Here is an 11,193-nt window from a genome sequence, read left to right on the forward strand (position 1 = left end):
CTTTTTTCCGAAACTATAAAAGCTATACTGTTCAAACTTGGTAAGTAGATGTATTCTATGAACCGCATTATGATGTTTACACAAAAATAGAAAAAAAACAATAAATTTTGGGGGTTCCCCATACTTAGAACTGAAACTCAAAAAATCTTTTTTCATCAAACCCATACGTGTGGGGTATCTATATAGGTCTTTAAAAATGATATTGAGGTTTCTAATATCATTTTTTTCTAAACTGAATAGTTTGCGCGAGAGACACTTCCAAAGTGGTAAAAAGTGTCCCCCCCCCCCCCTGTAACTTCTAAAATAACAGAATGAAAAATCTAAAAAAAATATATGGTATACATTACCATGCAAACTTCCACCGAAAATTGGTTTGAACCAGATCTAGTAAGTAGTTTTTTTTAATACGTCATAAATGGTACGGAACCCTTCATGGGCGAGTCCGACTCGCACTTGGCCGCTTTTTAATAATAGGTGTTTTATGTCAACTTTTATGGAGTTAGTCCTCTTTGTATAACTTTTTATTTAAATTTTTGCTTCAGCGAATTTACATATTTGGGGAGTTTTAGGGTTTAAAATAAAAGGTTTTGTAAGATGCTGAAAGAAAGTGCTAAGTTTTTAAAACCGAATGCTATACACTGATTAATTTTCAAAGTGGACATCCTTCACTGATGTATGCTGTAACTGTGCCAGGCCTGCGGTTCCGCCTGTCCCTGCAATTTGTCAGGCGCAAACCTCGGACGCGGTCGCGCTTTGCGTGTGTCAGGAAATTACGGCGTTATTCTGTTACAGTCTCGCTGCTTTCATTTAAGCTGTGGATATGTGCAATACCTACTGAGAGATATGAAAATATTATTAATACCGTCTACTTGTATTTGCATATACATTTATATTAAGTAATCTTCATATAAGTACCCACCGATATCAGTGCGTCCCATTCCAACTCTTGTACGTATGTCTGCGAACGAGAAAAATGAATTATATTCAAAATGTGAAGTTGGAGACACCTCCAACTTACAAAAAGTTTATCATACCTCTCGACCTGTCTCTAGACGTGTAACGACCAAATAAAGATTGAAAAATACCTATTTTGTATGTAGACATATATGTATATATATTTATATGAAAATCTCTCTTTTTTATCCCTTTATCTCTGCCACAATGAAGGCTATTAATAAAACGCTGCTTGAATGTTTGATGAGTAGCCCCGGTATAATAATATCAGCCATGAGTGATGTAATTCCTTGCAAAGAGGTCGTGTGACTTGTCTTGTGTCTTGTTGTCTTGAGGTTGAACATACCTATAGGATATAGAACGATCAGAAAAATCTTTAAAAATACCTATTGTGCAAGTAGGTATAATGGTATATGAAAATCGCTCTTTTTATCCCTTTATCTCTGTCATGATGAAGGCTAATAATAAAATGCCGCTTGAATGTTTGATGAGTGAAGCCCCGGTATAATAATGTCAGCCATGAGTGACGTAATTCCCTGCGAGGAGGGCGTGTGTCGGTGAGGGCGGCGACACACTACGACTAATGTACCTGCACCAAAGAAGGCCCGGTTCTTAAGCTTGCCTAGTTTCATAATTCCATACAATTCAGTTCAAATCCTTTAACACTTTTATACGTGTGAATGGGTTCAAATTATAGTACTAACCATAGACAACATGGCAAATTCATATTGAATATAAAAAACAAAAAATAAAAACGCCTTCTTTGACACTTTACAAGAAGGAACCTTACCGTTATTACCCAAGTGTCTACTTTTTTGTTTTAAATGTGTACATAATTTTCGACGACCGGTTTGGCCTAGTGGGTAGTGACCCTGCCTACGAAGCTGATGGTCCCGGGTTCAAATCCTGGTAAGGGCATGTATTCGTGTGATGAGCATGGATATTTGTTCCGGAGTCATGGGTGTTTTCTATGTATTTAAGTATTTATAAACATTTATATATTATATATATATTATCGTTGTCTAAGTACCCTCAACACAAGCCTTATTGAGCTTACTGTGGGACTTAGTCAATTTGTGTAATAATGTGCTATAATATTTATTTTATCTGTTGTATTTTTGTTCTTATCATTATCTTATTTCTTTCATCTTCTTGTCCTGTGTACGTTTTTTATGGAATAAATGTAATTTCTTTCCTTCTTCCAATTTACAAGAATGAACGAAGCTGGGGCCAATTTTAACTTGCATTCCGATATCAAAATTATCGTTAAATTAGCGTTATATATTGAGGTATTACTACCACAATTCGCATATTGGATATTTACATATAGCTATCACGGATCATGAGATACAGCCTGCTGACAGATAGACAGCGGAGTCTTAGTAATGGGGTCCCGTTTTTACCCGTTGAGTACGGAACCTTAAAAAGGATTTAAAATACTGTAACTATCACTATCAAGTTTTCGGATTCCATGTAACTACGAAAAGGCTGTAAACAAAAAAACTTAAAGAGTTTTGTATTTTCGTTGGTGGGTTGTTATATTTATTTGCGTATTTATTTTTGCGGTGGGAGGGTGGGAACATTAATTGCATGTAAAAATACGCAAGTAAGTATAACGGGTAAGCTGTAAACTGATTGACTAGTACGTTATCTTTTCGCGGATAAGCAAAGTATTATTTTTTTGTTTTAATTAATATGGATTTCCGCAAAGTAACGCCTGATTCTATCCATTATTTATTTTTAATAACTTTTGTAACGTACGTGTAAGAAAAATGTTCCTAAATGTTTTGTTTTCATATTTTTGGGCCAGCTTGTACTAAAAGCTGTCGATTCTTCTGGTAAAGTATGACTAAGAGGTGAAAGCACCCTGTATTATTTTCCCCTACTGTACCCCCTCCGTTAGCACGCGGGAGCCGTGGGAAACCCGCTGAGTCACCGGCTGTCGCGTCTATGGCTAAATTGGACGCGAAAATTAGTTGCTGAAACGTTCACTTTTTTAGATACATCTATCTTGTTAGCAGGAAATGAGGAAATATCCTAGTTTACTAGGAAAAACGAAAACTTTTGTAAGCATGATAAAAATAGCTGTCATGTATTTGGGATACTCAGTGTTGTGTTCCTGCCAGTAAGAGAGTGTTAGGATCAGCAACGCGCATGTAACTCCTTTGGAGTTGCTGGCGTACATAGGCTACGGAGACTGCATACCATCAGGTGGGCCGTATGCTTGTTTGCCACTGACGTAGTATAAAAAATAAATATAAATTAACTAAAAGACGCTTGTACAGTATTATGAATAGGGGTATAACGCTTCCCTGGTATTTCTGCTCTATTGGTGGATCAACTGGTCCTCAATCCACCAACGGAGCAACAGCTGACGTTTACGCGGCATTATAAAACATCTCCCTTAACAACTTTACGATTTATCGTCTGAAAGGAACTTTGTCATAAAAATCTGTCAATATCCGTGGCGTGGAGGCGTATCTGGGGGCACGGCAGTGCCCCTTCCAAGACTAGCCAAACGAAGTGCAAACGTCCATGTGATGGTCGTAACGGCCAAGCCACATATTTTGACTACGATGTAGATTTTGTGAAGTTTGGGCTTGTAGAGTTAAAAGCTTAGCTCTACATGAGATCTGACAATTTTTGACAATACGAGCCTTAAGGTTTCGTCTGGGCAACATTTTGCATAAAATGTTTTTGGTGGGATTCTATATTATTAATAACTCTGTATTTCTCTTTGCATGATCTTTGACACCGTACAGGCAGACTTTAACTTTCTAAATCATGACTAACAACCCCAAATTGTTCAAAAAATACTCTAAACCCAAGACTGAGTCAGCAATGCCTATGACTCAGCCATTTCTTTCACATTTCGACTATAGAATCATCCCCGAGAGCTGACTAACAAAATTACCCTGTAGGCCTTCGGAAAAACCGGGCGTAGCAAGCCCCATTTGATTTGTTTAGGAATAGCTCCTGAGTCAGCGTACCTTGAATAAATTACTCTGGAGATAAGAAGCTTGATTGAACTTGATTTTGATACAATGTACACTCAGTTTCGACGTAGTCAACCTTCGTTTTAAAACGTAGCAACCCAATAAATACAACTCCAGTGAATTACATTCATTACGACCTTCGTTGTAACTTGTAGCGATAGCGACCAATCGGATATAGCGACGTAAAAACGAAGACCCGTTAATTTAAAGCATACTTTAAGCATATAGCGAGTATAGCGACTTCGGATGTAGCGACGCGCCGATGGTTTTTTTACACACTGAATGCTGGGAACCCACTCAGCGGGCGCTTTGTTCGTAGTCGCTTTTCTCTACAAAGCGGGAAAGCGCTAGAATCGGCTACGCGTATAGCGCTACAAAACGTTGGCAGTAAATGCGTTAATGGACCATTTGTAACAAATTCTTAGAAATCCCATTCGATATTGCGACCGGAGTCAGTCGTCAAAGGACAAAGAGCTTTACTTTCTTTTGCTAACATCCACAGATGGTTAGCAACTGTGGTAACCTTTTGTTTATAGGTAGTTATTAGCTAGGTAGGGATAAAGCTTGAACACTCGTTCGAAACGTGAGTATGTTTCGGAGTAAATTTTTTGACATATACGGGGGTCCCTTCTTCGTCGTTATATCCGAAACACACTGTAAATTCAAACTTCATAGCTTTAATTTTGTATGGTAGGCAACACACAATTAGGTTACATTGTTTCATCGCGGCGTACCTAAAGCCACCTCCTGTCTCCATCATTAGGTTACATGAGATGGTACAATATTAATGGTACCATCGAGCTATACTGATCTCAATCGGAAAATGGGTCAAATTTAGCTTCCAAGGACCCACACTAACTAACAAACCAACATACGTAGGTCACTAGATAAGTTTTGCAAGAGACAAATATGAAACAATGAGGTGGCCTATCGCACATATTTCTAGAGACAATGTTTGGCCGGAAAATATTATTTATTTTTAAATTTACTTATTAAAAAATAGATCAAAACTTTGAAAACGTCGGTGTTCACTCCCTACACTGCACTGCACTTCCTACCTTTTGTAATGAAACACTTCACTTGACAACTTAATACTCATTTATTCCGAAACCAAATTTACCTTATAAGGGGCTGTAGAAAAATCTTAATAGCGTGAAGTAGCCGATAGATCAGCGACATCTACTGTGAAATTGGGCAACTATAAAAACTAAACATACTACATTTAACATTATCGGCCCCCAAGGACGACTTGTCCTTCATAAAGATCCATGTAAATAAAACAAACCAAGAATAGTGAAGTAAACAGCACGTGAAAACATGAATCAATAATAATAAGGTTAAATTACATAGTGAAACTCAAATAGAGCTATTCTTCAAAACTAAAACACATTAAACTTCTTAACAGATAGTTAAGAATCCAGAGGTAGAGGGCAAATTTTAGCAATGGGTCTTCGAAAAGTACCATTCTTTAATTTCAACGTAACCACTCGTGTTAAACCATCTCTACCAGGATGCTTATCTATTATACGACCTAACAACCACTTTCCGGGAGGGAGTCTTTCATCCTTGACCAAAACTACTGTTCCAATATCAGGATCAGGATTAGTAACGGTCCATTTATACCGGTTTTGTAGTGTTGTTAAATACTCAGAACTCCAACGAGTCCAAAGCGATTGCAACATCCTTTGGAGCAATTGCCACCGATCCAAACGGGATACTGGCACAGTGGCGAGACTTTCTTCCGGAACAGTGATAGGAGCTTCGCCTATAAGAAAATGTCCCGGTGTAATTGGAGAAGCATCATCAATAGAATTACTGATGGGAGTTAGTGGCCGAGAATTTACACAAGACTCCACTTGAGTCAACAGTGTAGAATACTCTTCGAACGTGAGAAGAGTTTGTCCGATTACACGCTTAAGGTGAGACTTGATCGACTTCACGCCGGCTTCCCAGAGTCCACCAAAATGTGGTGAGCCAGGAGGAATAAAGTGCCATGTAGTTTGGTCATTTGCCAAAATCTCAGATATTTCTCCAACTACTTCTGAGTTCCTATTCCTAAACATGGTGTCAAGCTCTTTAGACGCTCCGATGAAGTTGGTACCACAGTCGCTCCACAGATCACTACAATGACCGCGTCTAGAAGTGAAACGACGAAAGGCGGCAATAAAAGCAGCCGTGGACAAGTCACTCACAAGTTCTAAATGAATGGCCTTGGTCACGGTGCAAACAAACAAAGCAATGTAGGCTTTACATGTACGTTGACATCTACCTGGGTACAATTTTAACTGGACTGGACCAGCAAAATCCACTCCACTTTTACGGAAGGGCTTATCTGGCATTACACGACACGCAGGTAACTGACCCATCAATTGATTGATCGGTGTTGCAGACTGTTTGAAACAAGGGATGCATTTATGAACAACTTTCCTAACTAAATTTTTAGCACCGATTATCCAGTATTTGCAACGAATTCCATTCAGAGTCAGTTGAGGACCTCCGTGCAAACAATGAATATGAGCATCATTCACAATCAAAACAGCTAAGTGACATTTCGAGGTTAGAACGACAGGTGACTTTGTATCAAAATTAACATTTGCATTACGTATACGACCAGTAACTCGAATAATGCCATTTTCGTCTATAAACGGGGCAAGTGGGGTCAAAACATCAGATTTCGGAAGCCTTTGGCCTTTTCTCAGCATTCGTAACTCTTCCTGAAACCAAAACTCCTGAGAGAGTCGAATGCAAACTTTTGTGGCATATCTCAATTCGGTAACTGTAAGATGCTGAGGTAAAGTCTCAGGAACTATCTGATTCATTTTTACATCAATGTGTGCTTTACACAGCTTTACAAATCGCAGTAAGTATGCTGTAACGCGAATCAATTTTGTCAGAGTAGAGTATCTAGCCAAATATGTAAGTCGATCATCACTCTCATTCGATACACCAGCTTGAAGTGCTACTATCTTACTACCATTTCCTTTCGAATTTTCTTTGGCTTCTAGTTGTGTTGTTGGTATGTCGAGAGAAAGTGAGCGACAGTTATCAAAATCATTCTTTTGGTGAAGTACAGTTGGTCCGCGCCACCACAACTCGCAGTCTTTAAACAGATCGGGACGAATGCCACGCGACGCAACGTCTGCAGGGTTTTCTGCCGATTTTATGTGGTGCCACCGGCCACTACTTACATTATTAACAATCTCAGTGACTCTATTAGCTACGTACGTTTTCCAAGTGCTAGGGTTTCTTCGAAGCCACGCTAAGACAATCATTGAATCAGTCCACGCAAATACAGATTCTTCGGGCAAACGAAGACTGTGCTGAACATCTTTGAGTAACTTCGAGAGCAATACCGCGCCACACAGTTCCAATCGTGGGACGGAGACTTGTTTTACTGGTGCCACTTTTGTTTTAGCAATGACAAGTGACACGTGAATTCCGTGGGGCGTGATAACTCGTAAGTAAACAACAGCAGCGTAAGCTAAACAAGAGGCATCACTGAACCCGTGAATTTCCACTCTTTCCTTGCCGTCAAATTGTGTGTGAACCCAACGATCTAAATACAAGATTGGCATGTGACAGAGCTGGTCCCTGTAGCTTGACCACTCTGTAGCAAGTTCGAGAGGAAGTTCATCTGTCCAACCAATACCACTCAACCAAAGTTTTTGCAAAAACATTTTTGCAGTGATAATCACAGACCCTAAAAAACCTAAAGGGTCATATGATTTAGCTATGTCCGACAGTACTGACGTTTTGGTGAAGCGTTCTGTGGGTTCCGAAAAATCTACCTTAAGTTCGAAGACATCGTGATGTGAGTTCCATTTGATACCTAACGCTTTGATGGTATCATCAAGCTTAATCTCGACACTTGGTTGATTAGTTTTTTCCGAACTAGGAATATTTTTCAACACGTCAGGACTGTTGGATGCCCATTTGTGCATTTCAAAATTTCCTTTTGCCATAGCTTGTGTGATACGACTCTGTAACTTAGTTGCTTGTTCCACGTCATTCGCACCAGTGAGTAAGTCATCCATATAAAAGTCATTACTTATAATTTCAACTAAGTCTGGGAATTGCTCTTTTTCGTCTTGTGCAAGCTGCTTCAAAGTGCGAATAGCGAGGAACGGAGCACATGACGTACCATATGTCACAGTTAACAAACGTTTCTCGACGATTTCATCTTGTGGAGATGAGCGCCACAGTATGCGCTGATAGTCAACATCTTCTTTAGCGACGAGTATCTGGCGATACATTTGCTTTACGTCAGCAAGCAGACAAATCTTGTGAGTACGCCAACGAACAATGAGATCTCGCAAGTCTTGTAATAGTGATGGTCCAATAAGTAACTCGTCGTTCAGAGATGAGCCATTTGACGGCTGTGCAGTTCCATCAAAGACCACGCGAAGCTTTGTTGTGCTGCTGGATTCTCTTATCACAGCGTGGTGGGGGAGATGATAGACTTTGTGAGTTGGCTTATGTTGTGGGTCTACATCTTCTAGATGATTCAGCTTCTGATATTGATCGATGAAGTCCGCATAATCCTTCTGAAATTTAGGCTTGTTTGCGAATCTTTTCTCCATGTGCATTAGTCTCTGTAATGCGATCTGTCGAGAGTCGCCTAAGTTATTTTCGTGATCATCTTTAAAAGGTAATCGTACGACATATCGTCCATCATCTTGTCTATAGTGGGTTTCTTTATAGTGCTCTTCACATTGTTTTTCAAGATGTGTTACCGGTTTCTCATGTGGCTTGTACTCTTCAGTCTCCCAGAATTTGCGTAGGAGTTGATCTACCTCGATGAGTGCGTGGTGAGCTACAATATTGTGAGGTGGCAGATCACTTCGTGATTTAGACGCTCCAGAGACAAACCATCCGAGTTTCGAGTTTTGTGCTATAAGCTTGTCATCATTATATTTGTGAAGTCCGTCTAGCAAAATAAATGCATAGACCTCGGCGCCCAGTAGAACATCAATAGGTCCCGGCGATTGCATGTGAGGATCCGCTAGTTGCAATTGGGACAGGGCAGACCATTGTGAGATGTCAAACTCCTTTGAGAGTAACCAACCATTTATCTTCGAGAGTACGTGAGCGTTAACTTGCATTATATAGTGAGTGTCTATCGGTGAGTAAATATCTAAGTTAACGACGTGTCGTGGCAATGACGCTTGATCTTCGAGACCTGTGATATTAGCTGGCTGCAAAGTCTTCTTCAGTCGCAGTAGTTGCACTGCAGACTCCGTAATGAAGGTTCCTTGTGAGCCTTGGTCAATAAGGGCTCTGAGTTGTACGAGAGAACCACTGCTATCTTTCAAGCATATCTGTGCTGTGGCTAATATCACTTGTTTTCCTCTTTGTGAGACCTTCAGACTTGTGAGTTGCTTGGTTTGTGTGTCATCAGGTTCTGTGGGTTTCTCCATAGTGACTGTATTCGCAGTTATACTCTGGTGGTGTAAAAGCGTATGGTGTTTGCGATTACAGGTTCTACATGTTGTGGCTTGTCTACAATTCCGTATGGAATGTCCTTTGACAAGGCAATTGAAGCATAAGTTGTTGTTTCTTACAAATTCTTTGCGTTGATCTATGCCGAGTTGTGCAAATTCCGTGCAGTGGCAGATGTAGTGACTTTTCTTACAATATGTGCATTCCGTATCAACTTCAGCGGTGAAAGATTCTTTATTTCACATTCTTTATTTTAGGTGCAGTAGCTGGTAGTTGAAATGTGGTCTCTTTCTTATCTTTCTTCTGTGTCGCTTGTACCATTTCCATCGCTCTGAATCGTCCCTCTAAGTATGATGTGAGCTTCTTATACGTGGGTAACTCTATAGATGAACCAAGCGATTGCTCCCAAGCTTTGTGAGTTTCACTATCTAACTTGGATACCACAATATGCACGATTATCGAATCCCAAGTAGTTGTGTCAATCTTCAAATTTGCTAGACTACTGAGACACTGGTTTGTAGTATCAAGAAGATCCTTGAGGCCTTTAGAGCATTCGTACGTGAGTTTCTTCTGATTGAGCAGGCGATTCAGTATGGTATTAGCTATCACTCTATCATTGCTGTAGCGACAGACTAAGGCGTTCCAAGCCTTCCCATAATTTGCGGCTGTGAGTTCGAAATGACGGACTACTTGTTCTGCTTCACCCTTCAAGCTTGACCTCAAATAATGATGCTTGTGTATGTCACTCAGACCTGGCTCATTGTGTACCATAGAGATAAACAAATCCTTGAAGTGCATCCATTCTTGGTAATCACCGGAAAATGAAGGGAGGTTTATCGGTGGGAGTTTACTCTTTGTGACAACTTGAGGTTGAGATGCATGAGGCACTGGAGGTGAGGCACCTTCTTGTATTGTGACAGATTCCGTCAGTTCCAATAAACTAGTCTTGAACTCCATATAGAAATCTTCAACATCATTATAGAGTGCTTTCAGTTCCTTTTTCTCTTCAACGCTTACTGAAGACTTAAGAATTTCTCGGTGTTCAGCAAGGAATTGATTCCAGTATTCTTCAAGCGACTCTATCCGTATTTTCAAGTAACTTGCTGTATAACGCGTTGACGAAGTTTTCTTGTGATTAGTGTGAAGTCTTTTAATCTGACTAAAAAGTTCTTCTTGTGATGCTATGTTAGCCATTATTGTTTAAAATTTGCTAAGTTGAATGACAGATTTCAAAGTCTATTTGATTCTAAGTTTATTTTTGAACACAATTTTTCAAAGTGTTTTTTAACCGAAATTACGCTAAGTCCAAGAATTCACAAAATCGACTAAGTCCAAAATTTTAACAAATTATTCTAAGTGTTTTTTCAACGGTTTTTTTCTAAGTCCTAAATTCACTCGAAATTGCACTGTCTTTTTTCACACGAAATATTCTAAGTGTGTGTTACCGCGAAAATTAACTAAGTCTTTGACACTTCACATTTCCACTGTCACTGTACTCACGATTATCCTAGGTTCCGAAGGACCAATGTTCACTCCCTACACTGCACTGCACTTCCTACCTTTTGTAATGAAACACTTCACTTGACAACTTAATACTCATTTATTCCGAAACCAAATTTACCTTATAAGGGGCTGTAGAAAAATCTTAATAGCGTGAAGTAGCCGATAGATCAGCGACATCTACTGTGAAATTGGGCAACTATAAAAACTAAACATACTACATTTAACAGTCGGCGTGGGCTAAGGACGATTTACGCATATTTTATACAACATTTTTATTCCATACAAAGTGAAGATATTTTTT

The 11,193-nt window shown here is 39.5% G+C and overlaps 2 protein-coding genes across 2 annotated transcripts; both read right to left on the reverse strand.

The window, feature by feature from the left end:
• Positions 1-1,221: 1,221 nt before the first annotated feature.
• On the reverse strand, positions 1,222-9,367 carry LOC133525212 (uncharacterized). Its single transcript, XM_061861501.1, has 2 exons — positions 7,701-9,367; positions 1,222-1,300 (listed from the first exon to the last, which is right to left on the reverse strand). The coding sequence occupies exons 1-2, from the start codon at positions 9,365-9,367 to the stop codon at positions 1,222-1,224; spliced, it is 1,746 nt and encodes a 581-aa protein (XP_061717485.1).
• A 256-nt stretch (positions 9,368-9,623) lies between these two features.
• Positions 9,624-10,583, reverse strand: LOC133525213 (uncharacterized). Its single transcript, XM_061861502.1, has one exon. It carries the CDS (start codon positions 10,581-10,583, stop codon positions 9,624-9,626), a length of 960 nt encoding a protein of 319 aa, XP_061717486.1.
• Positions 10,584-11,193: the final 610 nt, after the last annotated feature.

The sequence above is a fragment of the Cydia pomonella genome, chromosome 14 (assembly GCF_033807575.1).
Source record: "Cydia pomonella isolate Wapato2018A chromosome 14, ilCydPomo1, whole genome shotgun sequence".
Taxonomy (NCBI): Eukaryota; Metazoa; Arthropoda; class Insecta; order Lepidoptera; family Tortricidae; genus Cydia; species Cydia pomonella.